Source organism: Mustela nigripes, chromosome 4, assembly GCF_022355385.1.
Source record: "Mustela nigripes isolate SB6536 chromosome 4, MUSNIG.SB6536, whole genome shotgun sequence".
NCBI classification, from domain to species: Eukaryota; Metazoa; Chordata; class Mammalia; order Carnivora; family Mustelidae; genus Mustela; species Mustela nigripes.
Window position 1 is genome coordinate 14,669,271 of NC_081560.1, and position 20,572 is coordinate 14,689,842.

A 20,572-nucleotide genomic window follows, 5' to 3' on the forward strand; every position below is an offset into this window, starting at 1 on the left:
CATTTTGAGACAGGGTCCTTTTTTATTTCCAATCATTAGAAAACCAAATCTAACCCTTCTCTTTCATCTGGAGTCTCTTTAAAGTCATCCCTGTTTACTGGTCTCAGGAAAACGGCAGCTGGACCCACATCGCCCTGTTGAGGTTCTGTTTGAAGAGAGGAATGGCATTGGCTAGATGCCGCTGGTCCTGTCACACTTGTTCCTTCCCGTGGGGACAGTCCGATCTCTGGTTGTCGTGGGACCATGGTTCCTGACCGGTGGGTACTGCGGGCAGCCACACGGAGCTGCCTTAGTCACTGCGTATCCGTTCAGCAAACACTGAGCATTTTCTCTGAGCCAAGCGGGGCCAGGCTGGTTGCAAGCCCCGGCAACGTGCAGTCCCTGGTTCGAGGGCTTCCGGAAGGAGAAGGACACACAGCAGTGGAAGTCTGTCTAGGCTATCTTAGAAGCAGGGAGGAGGGGCAGACCCACTCCGCACCCCCCTACCCCGCCGTTGGGTGGGGGGCTGCCTCTGCCTCCTGGAAAGAGGCAGGGCTGGGGCTGGAGCTCAGAAGTAGAGGTGAAGCCAGGTGAGAGCCAGCCCAGGTGGAGGGGATGGCCCATACGTCGGGCATGATGGAGCAAACGTCTGGAAGGGCACAGCCAAAGGTGACAGGAGGCATGAGCCAGGCTGGGAGGAGCTGTCGGGCACATCAGCGGTGGGCAGTGGTGCTGTAGGTAGTGGGGAGCCACAGAAGGGTTTTCAGCAGGGAGAGCAGCTTGAACACATTTATGTCCGAATGACCGCGTCGGGAGGCCGTGTGGACAGCTGACTGAAGAGAGAGGCTCCACGGGCGTTTCTCCCATCTCAGCCAAGTTCATCTCGTCCCCCGTGGCCGGGTTGCCCTTTGAGTGTCTGCAGGGACCCCGTGGCACCTAATACGTGGAGAGTTCAGTTCACCGTCGGTCCCTTGGCTGCGATCTGCTGCAGCCCCCAGGGGCGGCAGAGTCTTGGGGTTCTGCAGGGTGACCGAGGCCCGACGGCACAGCAGACACAGGCAGTAACGACACCGTGCCCCCGCCTTCCGCATGGAAGCAGCGCGGCGACTGTGGAGACGTCCACGGATCTCATCCGTCCAGTAAGAAATGGGAAGACAATGCCGCTGTCTTTGAGACGGCACGGCTGGGGTCTGCTCTGTGACTTCTGTTGTCGTCTTAACTGCTTCTTCCCAGGGCCTCCCGCTCCCTGGAGGGCTGGAGACTCGCTCCGTCTTGTTCCGCCCGGGCTGTAGTATGTTCACAGCTCACGTGCTTTAGAATTCATCAGGCATCTCTCCTGTTCTTCGGCTGACCTGCTTTACCCGCCCGCTCTGACTTGGTGGCGGCGTTATTCCAGTGGGGCACGGACAATCGGGCTGTCCCCTCTGTGACATATTAAAGAGAGAAGGAACAAAAGAGCCTCCTTTCCTCAGAAATAAGGGGTCCTAATGGAAATATCGAAGGCACTAATTAATTGTGGCTCTTCTTCTATAAAATACTGATTGAAGCTTATTCTGCATGTGGAAGCTGGGGATACAATACAGCCAGATTTAATACTAGATTTCTTTTTTTTTTTAAAGAAATGGAAAAGCTAGAAAAAGCATTCTGGAAAGTAAGGATGAAACAAAAGGAGCTAATTCCACGAGAGGGCAAGATTTTCTCTAATTTCTTCCTTCTGGGTGTTCTAAGATAGCTTTTGTTTCGTGCAGAAGCACCGAATAGTCGCCACATTTCTATTGTCGTAGAAGGTGGAGACTTACCCTGCTGGTGAGAATTGCAAGGATCTAATGGAGATATTTGATGATGTTAGTGGGAATCAACAGTAAACCCACAGGGCTTCGATGGCCATATAGTTATTGATGACGTATACCCTTTTTCATGGCTCTCCACAAGAGCCGCAAGTTTGAAGCTTCAGTTGACTTTTAAAAATTCATTTAGTCATCCAGTATTTACAGATGGTCTACCATGTGTCACACCCTGTTGCTAAATTATAAAATTTTGTATCTAATGTCATAGCTTTTATCTGATAGCCAAGAATGCGTAGGTATTTATAATAACTGCCAACAGCCAAAATAATGAAGCATTTGACACATACATACGCTTGTTTCTTGCATGAACCCTGGCACGTTTGTCAGGGTAGACCAGTTGTATTAACTCCTGGGCTTCGGGTACGCTGACTGCACACAGAGGTAGAGTTGTTTTGTTTTTCCCTCATTCACTTGGAGACCTCTGCTTGGAGGAGGCGATCTGCGGCTCCTCCTTCAATTTTGGTAAAGCAGACCATCTGCCTTACAACATTGATTGTCTCTTAGTCATTGGAGGCATTTAGTTTCTTGCTGGGAAATAGACTAAAAAAGATTATACCATGTTTTCTTAAATGGCGTTGATGGTGTTGACTCGGCGACCATTTATTATGCTTGTGATTCTTTCAGGGGCCGCTGGTTTAGGGAGCTGCCATGAGGTGCGGCTGGGTAAAGGCTCCTGTGTGGGTGAGGGGGCGCCTCTCTCCTGTAAAGCAGGAGAAGGACCCTTAGAATGGGGGGTGGGGGCAGTAGCAGGGAACAGGATGCCTAGACTACAGGCACACCCTTGGGAAAATCACTGGTGATGGTAAAGAGAGTACACAGAGCTTGTCCATCTGGATGTTGACGGTCTCAAAGTGGCTGCATGCCCCTAGGAAGACGAACACCCCCAGGGATTGAGGGAACCCTGCTGAAGGTCACAGTCTGTGGAGGAGGAGATTGACTTATCCTGAGTGGTTGGAAGGGACGGGGAACCAGAGGGTGGCAGGTTTGGGTTCATATTCATGGAAGAGTGTTCCTGAGCCAAGGACTGTGGTGGAGTCGCTTGGCCTTGTCACATGACATCATTAATTTAGAAAATACAGCCACATGGGGTCTTTACCTTTTGTTTCCAAGCAACATCTGTGTAGACCGCACTTCTAGTAAGTTTTGTCCCCCTCTGCTGGCAGAAGTCATCACTGCAGACTCCTTCCCTTCTCTTCACTGATCGTAGTAGATTTGTGGTGCTTAAAAGACCTTCGAGATCACCAACAGAAGCCCCTGGTGCTCATTTGGCATAAAATTAACACAGATATGGCAAAACCTTTTGCTTCTTTATAACACATTGTCTAAAATAACTCCTTAGGTTGGTTTGGCCTTTGTCTTTGACGGATGGACGGTCTCTAGGGGTGGAATGCAGCTTGGCTAAGGGTTTCGGTTGTGCTGTGGCCTTCTTTCCAAGGAGGACATTGGGACAATTCCTGAAATGCAGCTGAGTTTTCTCTACCTGCAAGCTCAAATTAATGACGCACGACCCCTCCCCCCTACACTTTTAGTGTCGCACAAAGGGAGCCTCACCTTTGTTGCCCACAGTTCTCTGTACTTTTTAGCACCTTTCCTGTGTTCATGCAGGAAGCTGGAAGCCGAGTGGGAAGCTCTGGGTGGTGGGTTTTAGGACTTCTGCGACCCCCAATGTGAGAGGTGGGGCTTTTTTGAAGACCCCTCTCTCCTTCCTCCTTGTGCCCCCCAGGACTTCCGTTGGCCACTGGTTTCTAGAAATTCTCTATCCTCTTGCCTTCTGTTACATCAAACTTTACAAATTCTTTTCTTTGAGGTTATCTATTTTTTCCTTGCCTCCTTTTCCTCCTTGGAGCCCCAAACTATTAGATGTTCCCCAACATTTTATCCACAGACTCTGTTTTCATCTTGAAAAATCTGAGGGGGGAAAAAAAAAAGAAAGAAAAGTCTCAGGTTCCCTACCTGTCCTCTTCTGTACAGATTCTCTCAAAGTCCTGTCTCCAGCCCGAAATTTCCCCCAAGCTATTGTCCTCCGTGTCCAGCCACACAGGGCTACTCTCCGTTGGAGCTTTTTCTGCCATCTCCAACTAAGCGTGTCTAAAGTGAAACCCATCTTTTTATCTCCTCAGGTTAGCATCCTTTCATGATGAATGTCCCTTTCCCTGCTCAGGACGCCTGCCTAGAAGTCATTGAAGTCATCACTGGCTGCTTTCCCTCCTTTGCCTCCTGCGTCTATTTTTGGCTTCCAGATCCTTCAGTCCGGTCTCTAGATCTATTCATTCCTTCCCGTTTCCATTGCTAGGGTTTGGGGCTCAGGCTTTTGTCATTTCTTGCGTGGGTACCGTTGGCCCTCCGACAGCCCTTTGTGTCCTGTCTGCTTGGATTTTAGAAATCTGCCTCTTCAGAAATATTTCATGGTTTTCTGCTCTAGAAACTGGCATTTGGCGTTGGCCCCCCTCTTCTCCCCCTCCCCACATTCTGACCCTTCTAGGGCAGCTGACGGAATGTCTTCCCAGCCCAGAAGTGTTCTCTGGTCATGATCTAGAACATTCTCTGTGTACCTGCCCCTTTTCATTTCCAAGTTCTACCTGTCCTGTGAATCCTGGCTCAAGTCTCCATTTCTCTATAAAGAATATCTCTCTCGGGGGTACCTGGGTGGCTCAGTGGGTTAAGCCTCTGCCTTCGGCTCAGGTCATGATCTCAGGGTCCTGGGATCAAGCCCCACATCAGCTCTCTGCTCAGTGGGGAGCCTGCTACCCCCCCACCGCCTGCCTTTCTGCCTACTTGTGATCTCTCTCTCCCTGTCAAATAAATAAATAAAATCTTAAAAAAAAAAAAACAAAAAGAGTATCTCGCTCGTGCCACTCCCTCCGGAATCGCCTAGCATGTGATCGCGCTACTGTGACAGTGGGTCAGGTATCGTCTTGTGATACGATTTGCATTATGGTCTAGCTCTTTGATCCTGTACTCTTCTTTAATCTTTCGCCAGGGTCTGTCTTTTCTGCAAACCCTACGTGTGAACGGCACTGTGCACGCGGTTAATGATTTAGCGATGCTTGTTGAATTAGAATGATGGGCTGGCAGGCACCATCTCAGGTCAGAAGTCAGCTCTCAGCAGTCTTACCAGCTCTCACAGTCCTCAGATTTCAGATTGACGGTCTTCACTTGTGTGTGTACGTGTGTGTGTTTTAGTTGCAGATCCCTAGTGTGAAGGGCTTTGACTTTGCTAAGCAGCATCTGGGTCAGCACAATAAAGACGACATCCTGATGATTCACGAGCCAGCACCACTGCCCGGACCTGTGAAGGACCACACCACGCCCTCTGAGAACGGAGACGTGCCGAGCCCCAAGGCCAAGATCCCCTCCAAGAACGTCCGTCACAGAGGAAGGTTCTTATCGGGCTTTCTGTCTTGTTCCCTGTTGCAGAGCATGTTTCCCTCCTCAGTTTTGTCAGTTTCCAGTGTCCCAAGAGCTGATGGTGAGTATTCCTTGGGTTCGCAGCCCAGGACACTGGCGGCAGCTTGCCCAAAGTCCACGAACCGGAGGGCTCTTGATCCACGCCAGGGGACCACCAGAGGTGGCCAGATTCTTTGGTGGTGTCCCCCTGCCCCGCACCTCGATACTTGATTAGCTCTTGCCTAGCCTGGTGGGTATATTCTGGGGTGATCATTCTGGGCCCTCTGGAGATGGTATCAGAAGAAATGTCTAAAAAGTGCACTGCACATCATAGGCACGCAGCCAGTGGTTGGCTTTGCCTTTGCTGCTGTGCCAGCGGCTGGCTCTGCCTTCATTGCTTTGCCTGTGGGGGACTTTCATCAGATCCTTTTTTCTTTGCTTGCTTTCCCTCTGGCCGCCTGTGTTGTCACCCTCGTTAGCATGTTTCCATGGACTCGGCACCGTCTCCTCCCTGTCCCACTCCCCATCCCTAGTGTCTTTCCATTCCTCCTATCAAAGGGAAGCAGGCGGAGGGTTGCATGTTAACATGCCCCCTGGAAGTCCCCCATCGCCCTCTGATCCTCGGAGAAGGGCCGTAGCTGGGTGAAAGTTCGGAGTCAGGTTTTATGCAGCTGCCTTCAGATCTCAGCACAATCAACACTAGGGTATGGAAGCCTCAAATTATCAGCCTGCCTTTGAGCTTTGAACTCCAAATCTTGATTTCCTGCAAAGAGGGAAGAAGTGTGTGATCATACCAACATTTGAAACGCTGTCACGATTTCTGACTTCCCAGAAAACCTACCCCAGGGGGTTCTGGCCTAGTTTTAACAATTTTAACGGATATTACACCACGATCTTTACAAAAGAAAATGAATTATGTAGAGAGATGTTATTTGCTTAATCATCTTGCTGGCTAAGACTAAATTAAATCATTAAAGACTGTTGAATATGTTAGTATAATTTTGCCATTTTTTTTTTTTTCCTCTTCCCTTGGTCATCTCATCCTGAACATTTAGAGGCAACATTTCAGTGGTCTGCATGGCTAATGTAGGACTTTAGCATCCCTCAGGGGCCCAGAGAGAAGGGGTGCTAACTGGTTGAGGCCTTTGATTAGCCTCGTGCAAGTTGGTTCTGTGTCACCCTTGCTTTTGATAGGCAGAATCAAAGCTCAGGGGAGATCGTTGCTTTTGTATTGTAAGTATGGACTTCTCCCAGAGCTGTGGGGTTCTGTGGGGTTGACGATAGGACCATCCTGGGTTCTTTGGGATTCTGCAGTCCCCATTGACCTGGAACTGGGCCTGAATACAGATTTTATGATACAATCTGTGCCAGACTCAGACTGCCAGTCCAGAGCTCTGGTAACTGAGGGACCGTCCTCCAGCCGGCCTTTAGCTAGCTTCCTAGCATTTGTTGGAATGCCGCCTGCTGAGCCCTAGAAGCCGTGTGATATTGTCTTCAGGAGGGGACCATGTGCTATCCTTGAAGATGGTTTTTGGGAACGGTCTAGTTTCGGTCTGTTTTGCCCAGAAGCCTGACTTCCACATCTAAATTAATGGGACCTCTCCCCAACCCCCCCCCCGTGCCCCCCCCCCCCCAGGCCCTTTCTTTCTTTTTTTCCCTAACGTTTGCATTTGTTTTGTGACTGTAGAGTTTCTCCCTCGGATGCTGACTCTACCGTAAGCGAGGAGTCCGGCGAGAGGGACGCTGGAGACAAGACGCCGGGAGCGGTGAACGATGTCCAGCCCCACAGAGCTCCGCAGAGCGGTCGGTGACTCTTCCCATTCTCCGTGGTAAACGTAGGGATTATGAGATTCCAAGAGGATCAGGTTTTATGCTACTTCAAATGCTAGACACTAAAAAAAAAAAAAAAAAAAAAAAGTCTGCAGGGGAATATTCATCATCCATATGGTGAATTTCTCCGCATTGAGTATCACTGCCTAATGTCGAACTGGTGTCTGGATGGAGGCAGGACACCGTGCCAGAGGTTAGGGGATCGCTCAAGTGTGTTTTGAGGTTAATAGCCACGTTCCATTCTAGTTTAGAGTCCTAATGGTTTTCCTCCCCGAAGAACAGGAGAAATCAAATGAAAACCAGAGTCTCAAAAACTACCTCCAGCATTTAGGGACCTTCTTGTGATCCAATTCTGGATTTTTCTCAGCTGTCACTGCCAGAAGGCCCTTTATTTGTCATGGGTCCAAGTGCATCCTGTTGGGTCCTGTTGCTAGAGCCTTCTTCCTGCAGCTAGTTCCGTGGGGTCCAACAGTGGAGCGCATTTGTGTCTGTAGTCTGCGGCTTGTTAGGTCTGGAATGAACTTCATGTCCACCCCAAAGGACTGTACTGTAGACCTCATGCTCTATGGTCAGACTAGGCCCACAGGTTCTAACTAGACTTAGGGACACTTTCTGGTGTGATGGCGAGGTAGTTTGGTTTTAGTTTCACAGATTCTGTTAATGAGTGTGCTCTTACATTTGCTGGAGTTTAATTTATATCTCAGGACTCTTTTAGTAATGCAGAGAAGAATGGGATGCCTCAGATATCATTTTTATTTTTTATTTTTTTATTTACTTTTTTATTTTTATTTTTTTTCTTAAAAGATTTTATTTATTTGACAGAGAGAGAGAGAGAGATCACAAGCAGGCAGAGAGACAGGCAGAGAGAGAAGTGGGAGGCAGCTCCCCGCTGAGCAGAGAGCTCGACATGGGGATCGATCCCAGGACCCTGAGACCATGACCTGAGCTGAAGGCAGAGGCTTTAACCCACTGAGCCACCCAGGCGCCCCTCAGATATCATTTTTAATGCTAATTTTTAGACTTAAACATCTGTCATCGCAAATTTCTTTGTTTGAAAATGCAATACAGAATGAGCCATATTCTGTCAATGAACAGATTCTAGCTGGAAGCCAGAGGGCCTGATCTGTCACTGTCATGTGTGTAACCTTGTGAGTCCCTCAGCCTTTGGGGCTTCTGTGGGACTAAACTAGCTCATTTTTGAAATTCCTTCCCGCTCCTTCTTGATGTTAAAGAAAACCCCCTTAGAATAAGGGAAGAGTTTTTTTTCTTTGGATTCAGTTTCACAGAATCTTAGAAGTTGTCTGGCACCGTGAAGACAAGTGCTCGGTTTCAGATAGACAGGACTAAAATCTAATTTTGATCCCAGGAAGGAAATATTTGGGGGGGGGGGGCAAGAATCTGCTCTGGAGTTTCTCTCTTCCTGTTAATTGCTTATCTGAGAAAATCTTACTTTTTGTTCTTACATTTAACTCCCAACAGTTTTGGTGTATTCTGCGTGGGTAACAAAAATCAAAAGTCACCATCCTTGTATATTCAAAATCCAGGTAGTGAGCACGTCAGGTGTGGGACTGAGTTGCCTGTGGCAGGAGGCAATTGGCTTCGATGTTTTTGTGAGTTCTAGAAGCTTAGCTGCTGCTCTTACGATTTGGAGAGACACCACAGTCTGCATGTTATTTTCATGTTTTAGAAAGAGGATTTTCTCACTGTAAATATCAATTCACTTTATTTCTGTAAAGCTGCCGTGAAGGCATTTTATTGCTTGCATAGAACTTAATTAAATAGCCTAGAGAAAAGATGGCAAGTTTCTAATCCTAGCTTTTGAATTTTTTTTGTAAACATGTGAAAGTCTTTCTTCTGTGGCAAGTCCATTGCTTGAGAACCATTCGGGTCCCTCCTCCATGTTGCCCTGGGGCCAGCATCCCCTCTTATCCCAGCAGGTGGTATGGCCACTGGGTCCCTTCCCACTCCTTGGCCAGGCTTTTGATGGATGTCACAAGTCATCTGACATTTCCAAGACCTACATGGCAATGATCGCTGAGAAAAGAGCATGGTTTTGGTTTTGGTCCATTAGAGGTCATGCTTGATTCCTTCCCAGCTGACGGTCTGTGGAAGGCAGCTGGACCATGATGCACACAGGACTGTCCATGGATAGACCTTTATGAGGTTACTGACTCAGATGCCACTGTGTCATGGTTTTAGATTAAGTCACAGCATTACCAGGGGTTCCCTTTAGCAGAGCTGGGGAGAGCGAGAGGAGATAGGGAGGTGACGCACCTTCCTTGAGTGAAGGCAGTGGCATTCACAGTGTTACTGTGCCCCCACTGTGCTGTCCTTGTGCAATGCCACATCCCCCACACTTCTGTCAGCAGGATGCCAGCCAGTAGGTAAGGACTGTGAAACTCGCGTGTGCAAGGGTGTGATTTTGAAGTAGTTGGAACTTCATTAATAAGCTTTGCACAAATTCCGAATTCTAGAATGGAATTCTTAGCTGGAGCTGAGAGGACATCCACTGTGGCACGTGTGAAAGAGTAGGCAAGGCAGGAAAGTGTGGTCTGCTGAGTCTCCAACTCTTGGTTTCGGCTCAGGTCGTGATCTCAGGGTCCTAGGATGGAGCCCCGAGTCGGGCTGTGTGTTTGGCAGGGGAGTCTGCCTGAGGATTCTCTCCGTCTGCCGCTCCTGCTCGCTTGCCCTCTCTCTCTCAAATAAATAAATCTTGAAAAAAAAAAAAAAAAAGGTTTGCAACACAAATTCATAGTTTTAGAGAGATTGCACAGCAACTGTTTTGAGTGTCTGTCACATCAGAGTTTTCCAGGTAATTGTGGAGTGCTTATTTATGAAACGAGCTGAGGTCATAAATTAGAATTCTTTGTCTCTTTGGGGTAACATTTTATAAACTTAGTTGAGGTGACTGGTCGTGTAGTCCTGTGTTCAGCAGATGTGCGCTCTGGGACTGGAGTCCGAGGCGCTGGGACAGGATGGAGTGGGAGGGAGAGATGGGGTCCCTGCCTCACCGGATAGTAACTGGGGGGCCCTGGGCCTTGGTGCTGATGCCCTCTGGCTGTATTCACCCACAGATAATGAAGTTCGTATTTCTGGAAGTGTCCTATTGCTTCAGCATTTTATTTATTTATTTTTTAAATTTATTATTTTTTTAAAGATTTTAGTTATTCATTTGACAGAGATCACAAGTAGGCAGAGAGGCAGGCAGAGAGAGAGGGGGAAGCAGGCTCCCTGCTGAGCAGAGAGTCCGACTCGGGGATCGATCCCAGGACCCTGGGATCATGACCTGAGCCGAAGGCAGAGGTTTTAACCTACTGAGCCACCCAGCTGCCCCTTGGTTCAGTATTTTAGCAGCGGATACTGCGCTTCCCTCTGTCACTCTGCTCCATCGATGGTATCCCATACTCTGATTTCTATCATTACAATTTTGTTTTGTAATATTTGAATAGAAATGGGTTTTTATCCAAAGTCTCTAAACTTAACCTTAAGGCAGATTCGCACCCATGAATCTGTGTCTCCAGTTGTACTCGCTGTTGGTTATTGTTGTCCACATGTTTTGTGTGTGTTTGTGTGTGTGTGTGTGTGTGTGTGTGTGTGTTTAAAGTATGCAGTACATGGCAAACAATAAAAATAACCCAGTTATAAAATATATATATTAGAAAGGCTGGGTTCTGAGCAGTATGGAAGCTTGATGATTTTCTGGGCTTCTCGTGTGTCTCTGGGTGCAGTGGTGAATTCTAGAGCCATGAGCCATGACCACGGCTGGGGGCTGGAACAGGGCCCAGACAGGAGCTGGTCCCAGGCCTGCAGCTCGCAGGTACCCAGGCAGGCACACAGCACTGCGGGGATGATTCTTCCTTTGTCATCCGTGTGTCCTGGTCTTTTCACCCTCTTGGAGGAAAGCAGTCTCACCTTTAAGTGTCAGTAGCTTAATGCCCCCTCCCCTTTGTGACATTTGCTGCTACCTTGTAAGTTCTCTTATAAGGCTAAGTTTCAGTTAGCCAGGCTAGACTATGTGGAGAAGCTAATTACCTCCTTTTAGGCATCCTGTCTGTAATTTGAGCAGCGGCCGCCAGATGAATGGTGGTGCCCAGCTGTGCTTGTGTTGCACAGATAGGCTCCCTCCCTGCCCAGGGCAGAGAAAGAAAGCCCCAGAATAGCCTGAATCGAGACAACTCTGCCTCCTCGCTACCAGAGGCGTCATTCATTCACAGTTGCAACAACCATTTCTAATCCTGTGGGGTAACGAATGAATGTAATTCACACGGAGAGGAAGTACAAAGACTTACATACCACTGATGTGTGTGCGTTCCTTATGTCAAATAGCTGCTCCTATTTCCTACTGTTTTGTTCAAATCTGTCCTGTTTTATTTATCTTTTTACGATTTTATTTATTTGAGAGAGACAAACAGAGAGAGTGTGAGAGAGCATGAGCTAGGAGGAGAGGGACAAGACCGTTCCCTGCTGAGCAGGGGGGCCGACATGGGGCTCGAACCCAGGACCTGAGAACATGACCTGAGCTGAAGGCAGACACTTCACTGACTGAGCCACACAGCCCCCTCGACGATTTTTAGGGGTACTAGTCTTCTTTTTTTAAAGTGGGAACAAATCCCCCACATGTAGGACCCTTTCCTTCTCATGGGTCTTCACCTTGGTTTTCTTGGTGAACCAGAACTCAGAGGCCAGACGCAGACGCAGACTCAGAGGCCGTACCTGCAGACCCACACTCCCCTCATCCCCGGTCTTTTTCCCAGTATCATTGCCTTGGTGACTACGTTTCTCTCCTTCCAGATGAGAGCGGGAGGTCAGAGCTGCTGTCCGTGTTTCTCTAAAAGCTCCGTGAGCTGCTTAGTGACTCACTGCGCAGCTCCTGCCTTTTCCCTTCTCCTCCTAAAGACTTTGAAACACCTTTAGGCAAAACAGGGCACTAAGTTTTGGCACCAAGTAGCCTGAGGACCGATTACTTGCTGTTTCTTTAGGATGGCTTTACTTATTTGTGCTTTTGCTTCCCCTTTTGCTCCAGGGCCACCACCGCCCAGTTCGGGAAATGAGCAGCACTCGTCGGCCTCCATATTCGAGCACGTGGACAGGCTGTCCCGGTCCTCGGAGGCCAGCCGGCGGGTCCCCAGTAAGATACAGCTGATCGCCATGCAGCCCATCCCGGCACCTCCGGTCCAGCACCCCGGACTGGCCGACCGGGTGGCTGAAACCAACAAAATTAACAAAGAGGTATTTGCTCTTTTTTCCAAAAGCACATTTATATTTTTAAACATTCACATTCTGATTGGGTCAGTGCTTAAAAACAGGTGGGAGTTGCAGCGTCGGAAGGTTACTGAGGCGAGGAGCTGCTGACACGTATTCTCCGTTTTCAGTATGAAGCTGAGTTTTTTATTTAGATCCAGTGCCATTCAAGGACACGGGCAGGCGTATGGCAGACGTGCAGAGAGTTGACATAGCAAAGCCCGCTGTCCTTCAGGAGTCCTGCTGGGGCCCTTGGCTGGTGTTTGGGAATTTACATTTCAGAAACATTCCCACTATTCCCAGAACAGAGCGGCTCACCGCGCCCAGATCGTTTATGCAAACAGTATGACTTATCTGAACATCTCTTTTCCTTCCGGGACTGTGGAATTTTGGCGCATGGTATGCGGAGGGAGCCTGTTGGACCGGCCCCAAGTACGCGTATCCTGGGCTTTGCATCTCTAATGGGCTTCCTTGCTGGACATTTCACATGCATTGTCACAATCATTGCTGGAGGAATGAAGCGACATTGTTCTGTGTGACTCTCCTGGGGAAGGCCTCTGAGAAGCTTGCTCTTGGTTTCCTCCAGACTTCGCCCCACATGCCATTTCTCTTTGCTTATTTTGATTTGCATCATTTTGCTATAATAAATGGGACTAGCTACGGAGTCCTATGAGTTTTCCTAATGAACCTTTGAACCTGGGGTGATCTTGGGACCACTGTAGACTTTGATCCCTGATAGATCCTGATAGACTATGATCCTTGATAGATCCACACTGGCCCCAAGGATCCAGTAATACCTTGTAAAATCCTATTCCATTGAATCCTGGAAGAGTGAGTTAGATCCACGTTCCTCCTAAGATTCTGGGAACCAGAAGGCCAGGCCAATTCACTGTTCACTGGGCCTTGAGAGATTTGTCCTGGGCTGGACAGTGAGTGGAGTGAAGCCCGTTTAGGGTTGCACCTAAGGCAGCTCCATGTTTGTCCATTTCCTGCCTCTAAGAAACACCAGCAGGTGTTCTGAGAACTACGGAGAACTATAGCTGTGAGTTCTGCCAGGATGAGGTAGTAGAGAATTGGTACAGTTGCAACCCCCTCCCTGCTTTAAAGGTGATCCTTAAAGTAGATGCTCTTACAGAAGTTCTAGAGTTCTTAAGGATCTTTCCTTCTTGCTGAGAATGTGCGCTGTGGGTATGGGGTGGTGTGCGCGGTCTCTGCTCACCAACGCTGGGGAGCCCCAGCCTTGCACAGCCCCGTCCTAACCTAGACCTGTCTCCAGCATCTCCAGTTGCACGTGCCTCTGTGCCTGCCTTAGAGCGGATTCTCCATCTGCTGGAAAAAAGGAAGGGCGTGTGCTCACCAGGCCGGTGGCCCCACAACTTGATAGCATACACTGCCATGTTTTTCTTTTCCTCTCTTTTTAAAATGTAGTTCTTGATGCATAGCAGGCTATGGGAGCCAGCCCTTGGGGTGGCAGGTTCTCTGCCCCCGTGTGTGGGTGTGGCTGTCCGTGTCACACCCCTCGCAGCTTCGCAGGATCCTGGGACGGCTGTCTGGGGGAAAGGGATGCCTTCCCAAGATGCTGTTTCTGCATGGGGGCCAGAAAGCTTCCAAAACATTCCATGTGTCTCCCTTGTCTCCCCTTGGCGGTGCAGATCCAGACGGCGCTGCGGCACAAGTCCGAGATCGAGCACCATCGGAACAAGATCCGGCTCCGTGCCAAGCGCCGCGGTCACTACGAGTTCCCGGTGGTGGATGACCTGTCCTCGGGCGACACGCGCGAGCGGCACCGCGTGTACCGCAGGGCACAGATGCAGATTGACAAGATCCTGGACCCCACGGCCAGCGTGCCCTCTGTGTTCATAGAGCCCAGGAAGAGGTGCGCCTCCCCAGCAGGCCCCCCCAGCTTTGCCTTCAGAGGCCCCGAGGGCTCTGCTCCCACTGGGGCTGCTCTCATTCGCCACCCCCTCCCCCGGCCCCTCCAGTTGCCACGGTATCTTGTTCCTGGGTGTGTTCTGCCTCCTGGACTTCAGCTAGTTGAAATCGGCAGTCACTCTTAGTTTCTCCGATGGTTGCCCCCTGGTTTCCGTCCTCCGTGCCCCTCACCCTCACTCCCGGTACCTTCACCTCTGCGGCATGGGCAGGTCCCTTTCTTTTCGCACCGCTGCCCTCAGAGTCTTGGTCTCTGGGTCTTCCAGACCCCTGTCCCTAAGGCACCGCATTTTCTCTCATCACTGCTCTCATTCACGTCTTGCTCTGTTCAACACCTGCCATGGTTTTGGTTACCTGTGGGGCCTGTGTTTCTGCAACAGGCGGGGCCCTGCCTCTCCACGCTGGCTGCTTTCCACCATCCCGCAGTGGGGACAGTGTCACTGCCCCCCACATTCATCTGTTTCCTGTTTCTGGCCCTCAGGGTGGTGGAGCCTTCACGTCCTGCCCTCTCCCCGCATCCCTCCCCTCCGTCAGATCCCGCTTGCTCTTCCAGACCCGTCTCGGCCGGAGAGCCAGCCGTGCTATCCGTAGCTCACGCTGACCTTGCGCTTTTCTCTTGTTCCATGCGTTTAATATGCTCAGGTGGACCGTAGCTTCCTCATGGCCGAGTCTCACACACTGTTTGTACCCTGCGGGGTGTTTACCACAGTGGCCAGCATATCCCAGAGGCTCAGAAAATACTTAGTGTGTAGTTGATAAGTTACGGGCAGGAAGGTTTATTTCCTATGAAGATAACCTTTTTGTTCCCCCCGGAAGCTCCAGGATAAAGCGATCTCCCAAACCACGCCGGAAACACCAGGTCAATGGCTGTCCCGGCGATGCTGAGAAGGACAGACTCATCACCACAGACAGCGACGGCACTTACAAAAGGCCCCCCGGGGTGCACAACTCTGCCTACATCGGTTGCCCGGTATGCAATGCCGCCTCTTGCTTCTGGGATCAGGGTGGGTGGCTCTTAGGGGGAGGAGAGTGAACCGTGGTGGCTGTGGCCCTGTGCGATGGTGTTGCCAGCTGGGCCCTGAGGCATGGGGGGAGGCGGCCGGTGGGTCACAGAGCCCAGTGGGCTGCCAAGAGAGCCCCCTGGAAGTGTAACTCTCGCGTTGGTCCTTTCTGTATGCAAGCCCGTTTTCTAACGCTTCGGGGTAGGTACTCCTTGAGGTTAACTGGAAAAGAGAAGGTTTTTTGTTTGTTTTGTTTTTTATCTTCCCCTGGTCAGATAATTGTTTGGGTTCCTTGGTAATAGGAGGGATATTTAGAGTTCTGTCTCTCCCTTCTGTTCCTGCAGGGCTAAGAAGATATTTTATTTGTGTGTGTGTGTGTGTGTGTGTGTGTGTGTGTGTGTGTGTGTGATCTGAATGGAAGAGAAAGCTTAACGGAAACTATGAAATACAGAATTAGATATTTTTGTTTTCGAACGGAAAGGAAAGGCCCACTCCGAATTGCTTGAAGTGTTCAAGGCAGACATTGATGGCATTAAGGCACACATACACAGACCCCATTGAGCCGGGGAGAAAGGGACCGCCTCCCCAAGGGTCTGAGACACCCCCAGACAGAGAGGGAGCTCTAGATGTGGCCGACTCCATCAGCGCTAGACGCACAGTGGACACCTGGAGCTTTGTGCCAGGGGCAAGGCTGTCTTGTTGCACAAGACCCCTTCCTTCTTCCAGAGACACTCACAGAGGGCATCCTTGTTTAGCGAGAAATCAGGAATAAACCCTCACATCCTTGGAGAAGGGGTTTGTGACATGCAAGATCACTTTGGATAGAGCTGGTGTGCCCTTAGCCTTTGTCTCCTATTGACACAAATAACTAACCCTGAAAGATGCGAAGCCTGATTACACACATATGCCAAACACCGTAATGACACTGGGGCTCTATATCATTAAATCATGATCATCTGAAAGAACCCGACTTTTCCCTGGAAGCTTCCTGTCTTTCTAGTGTCCTAAAGACTGGGAGCGCCTGCTTATGGGGATGGGTGCGGTCCTGAAGGGCGCAGGCTTCTCCAGACGAGACTGCTTTGCTCCTGCCTGGAATGAATCCAGCCGGTGGGGAAGGCGCGAGTGAATGCCTCTGACAGGGGAGCTGCTGGCCGTTCTCACAGCAGATGGAGCTCTTGTGCTGCTGTCCTGTCTTGGACAGGTGGTTGTCTGGGCATCTGCGGTGTTTGCCTTCATCTGGGAGGACGGTCCCCTTGGCTCCCCACAGTGGTCACTTGAAGCTTTGGCTTTGGTCTCCCACAGGACTTGTAGGCCTGATGTGTGAAGCCAGTGATTAGAAGAAGGGGGGCTTCCTTCTCCCCCCTACCCTACGCCTGCTGCTTACTTCCCTAGTCAGCCTGGCTCCTTCCCTCAAAAGAAATCTGTACCAGTGCTAGCTCAATCCTGGCCCCTCTTTTTTTTTTTTTTTTTTTTAAAGTAGCTCCAAGTTCTGTCATCTGAGGCCCTTGGGTCTCTCCATTTGTCTTCTTCAGTGATCTGAAATCATGCTGCCTTTGCTGGCGGTGGGGGTTGGGGGGTGCTGGGGGAACTGGGATCATCTTTTCTCTTCTTGCTTTTTTCTTAGCACCAAGTGGAGGGTTTCCTCCTTCAGCTGGTGGAAAGAAACCCTTCCCCAGAGAGCACCACCGCAGTTGACCGGCTTCATTTTTCAGAGATTCCCTGAAACGAAATTTTTCTCAGATGGACTTTTTACTTTCTGCAAAAATTCTGAAGCGCGTGCTCTCACATGCAGTGCCTTTTTGTGGAACTCCTCCCCCCCTTTTTAGGTAGTATTTAATTTTGAATATTTCACAACACATATATGTTTTTTCTTAAATTTTACACTTGGCCCTCAAAATATCTTTTCGTTATGAGCTCTTTTCTCTTAGGGTGGAAGAAATATTCCCGTTATTTCTTGGCCACTAGGGTCACCATTATAATTCAGGCCTCGGCACACCACGGGCCTCAGGACAGATCTGGCCAGCGACCAGTTTTTGTGAAGTTTTGTTGGAACACCATCACTCTTGTTCATCTGCATGTTCTCCCTGACTACCTCTTCGAGTGGTAGAGTTCTGTAACAGCAACGGAGACTATGTGACTCAGAGCCTATGATATTTTGCCACGTGGTCCTTTACAGAAAAAGTTTGTCTACCCCGATACTTTGTCACCCAAACCTGAGAGTGGTAGAAGGCTCTATCAATGATTCTGTGGCGACAGCAGGCACAGGCTGAGATTGTCCTCGGCCATCCCAGGTCACTCTCTTATAATACCGACAAATGATGCCCGATAGCACCAGGATACATCTTTTCCGATGACTGAAGGTAAAGAAGAAATTCCTACGTTCTTCTGAGAAATGACAGGTGGATGCATATCTGTGCAAGGGAAACAGATCGACTCGTAATGAAATTATCAGACTGAGATTCAAAAGAGCGGAATTCAAATTCCAACAGGGACCCTGGGTAAATCTTAACATCCGTCCACCACTGTTAATCCATTTGTTAATTCAGTACCACCTGTCTGTGAAACGCTGTGCCGATGTCAGGATTTAGAAAAACGAACAAGACCTCTTCTTGGTCTGGGAGGTGCTGGCAGTGGAGCCTGCCGGAGAGGAGACTGTTGAAGGAAGAAAGAACGAGAAGCTCTGACGTCCTGTGGCCTTGTAGCTCTTTCCTTTCTTGGCGGGATTCACGAGTCCCATCTTCAGAGCATCACAGCCCGTTTCTTGCTATAAGCGTTAAGCCGCTGGACTCTCAGTTCAGGCTTGCAGTGTTTTATGTATCTGCACGCTCCCTTCCTTGCCACGTGGTGTTCTAAAACAAAATTCAGCTGAGTAAATTTGAAGATCTCATTAGCTTTATTCAGCAGTTCATGAATCGGGCAGTGTCCCCACCCAGCAAGTAGAAGAGAGCTCTGGGGGGCAGTACAAAATGCAAGGTTTTTAGAGACTCAAGGGGGCAGAAAAAGGAAGCTTTCTAACAAAGAGTGGATTGTTTCAGGCAAGGTCACCTTTCTTTGGGGGAAAAAGGGGGGGTCTGTTGTGCAGATTACCTCACTAGGGCTGATCAGGAATTTCCAGATCGACTGGTTAAAGGTCACATTCCTGGGAGAGGCTGGAAGTCTTGCTTTGCTCTCTGGGGGCAGTGACTCCATTCGGGGCCGGTCCGTCGTTGCTTTCTTGCTTGCTTTTTTGTTTTTTGAAGAACAGCTGCGCAGTCATTTACTGGAACCACTGCTGGGAGCATCCCTTCTGTCTTTGGAAAGACTCATTCACTTACCAGTGGGATGTGTTTACAGGGACACTTATCCTCTTACTCCTCCTGTTAGGTTGATGACACACTCCTGGCCGCAGTCTTCCGCCTCTACTCCCTAGGAAAACCCAAGAGTGGGAAAAAGGCCTGCACACGGACCTTTTATCCACCTCACCGGGAAAAAAACACAGAGTTCTTCCAGGGCTTCGTCATAGATCCCCTTTTGGGGCCCCAAATCCGTACTTAGAATTCGTAGCTGACAAATGTCACTTAGTAGAACCTTTCCTGGCATAGCCCCTTTTTTTTTAAATGAGTTTTTTTTTTTTTTTTTTTTAGATTTTACTTATTTATTTGACAGACAGAGATCATGAGTAGGCAGAGAGAGAGAGGGAAGCAGGCTTCCCACTGAGCAGAGAGCCCAATGCGGGGCGCGATCCCAGGACCCTGGGATCATGACCTGAGCTGTGACCTGGGATCATGAGCTGAAGGCAGAGGCTTTAACCCACTGATCCACCCACCCAGGCGCCCTGGCATAGCCTAGTTTTAAGGAAACAGACTTCTGGGGCCAAGGGGTCCCGCCTCCAGCAGGGAGAACGCCCACTCGCTGCTGGGAGGGGCAGGCACCCGCCCAATCTCAGGAGGGCAGTCCCGGCTCAGGCCAGTGGTTCCTGTGGATGAGTCGGGGCCTGGTGATGCCACAGGTTCAGAATCAGCCAGGAGAATCCAGAAATCTGAGCTTTAGTATGAAATTTTCAGATTTTAAGAAATATTGACTCTTTATTTATTTTAGATGGCACAGGCCAAGCAAAACAGGTCTCTGGGCCATGTGTAGTGTGCCAGTTCGTGGTCTGGTTTTCTGTCTGGAGTTAACCAACTGCTGCCCTTCAGTGTTCAGTGCTGGCTTGGATAATAATGGATTACCCGTTGGACGGAACCTAATCATGAGGAAGCATTTTATTATTTTATTTTTTTACGATTTTATTTATTTGACAGAGAGAGAGAGAAAAAACAGGAAGAACAGGAGAGGGAGAGGGAGAAGCAGGCTCCCCATTGAGCAGGGACCCCGATGTGGGCTCCATCCCAGGACCCCGGGATCATGACCTGAGCTGAAGGCAGAGGCTTAACCAACTGAGCCACCCAGGTGCCCCGTGAGGAAGAATTTTAGACAGTTGTCTGAGAGTAAGGGTATGTCTGTGGAACAGAGATTTTTCTGTATAAGTTATTGATCCAAACATTGATACAGACAGGAATGTCTTCTTCCAACCAGCTGAGCTGGACTGGGCCAGCTGGATGAGCGAAGCATTCTAGGTACAAGGCGCCCACCCTTCCTCATGGAAGACGCAGGATCACCAGTCCCTCATGCCCAGCCCCTCCTCTTCTCAGGGTGTCACTGACGGTGACTGTGACGGTGCGCTTCCGGCACCGGTGACACCGGGAAGGCCTCTCCTTACTTTAGTGTCCTCTTTGTCTCTTGGGAGTTGACTCCGTGTATATGACAACAGTATTTTGCTCATAAAGCAGTATCAGGAAATAAGATTTTAAGAAACCTTAGTTGTTACTTTTATCCCTGACTCTTCGACAGTAGGTGTAGAATATAAGTTAAACCTTTCTGGGTTGACTCATGTTATCCAGAGGTAAATCCATTTGAAAGACGTGAAAGACATGGGGTTTCTGAATCAACACTTTCTATTTACTATTATAAGCAGTTGTTATAATAAGTATTTGAGTTGTTTATACACAGACAGGCACGATATGGTGGTGACTTTGAACTCTTCTGGGTGGTATGTAGGGCAACTTTTTCTTGCCATAGTCAATAGACTGCTTTAGTTTTTGGTATGTGGGAAAAGTTGACTTGGTATTTTAGTATATAAGACTGAGACATTTTGTGGCTTCTTAGGGGCATTTAATAAAAATACATACTTGCAGGTATTGACATGCATTTCCGATAGTGGGTGAGTTCTTTTGTTTTTGGTTTTTTTTTTTTTTTTTTAAATTTTTATTTTTTGACAGAGACGGTGAAGAGAGGGAACACAAGCAGGGGGAGTGCCTGAGCCGAAGGCAGACGCTCAAC

The 20,572-nt window shown here is 49.2% G+C and overlaps 1 protein-coding gene across 1 annotated transcript in view; it reads left to right on the top strand.

The window, feature by feature from the left end:
• Positions 1-20,572, top strand: part of KIAA1549 (KIAA1549 ortholog) — a 135,451-nt gene that overhangs the window by 80,293 nt on the left and 34,586 nt on the right. Inside the window, exons 11-15 of the mRNA XM_059397493.1 lie at positions 5,010-5,206; positions 6,901-7,016; positions 12,067-12,272; positions 13,937-14,160; positions 15,030-15,183. Of these exons, the coding sequence (XP_059253476.1) occupies positions 5,010-5,206; positions 6,901-7,016; positions 12,067-12,272; positions 13,937-14,160; positions 15,030-15,183 (897 nt within the window). The remainder of the gene's footprint in view (positions 1-5,009; positions 5,207-6,900; positions 7,017-12,066; positions 12,273-13,936; positions 14,161-15,029; positions 15,184-20,572) is intronic.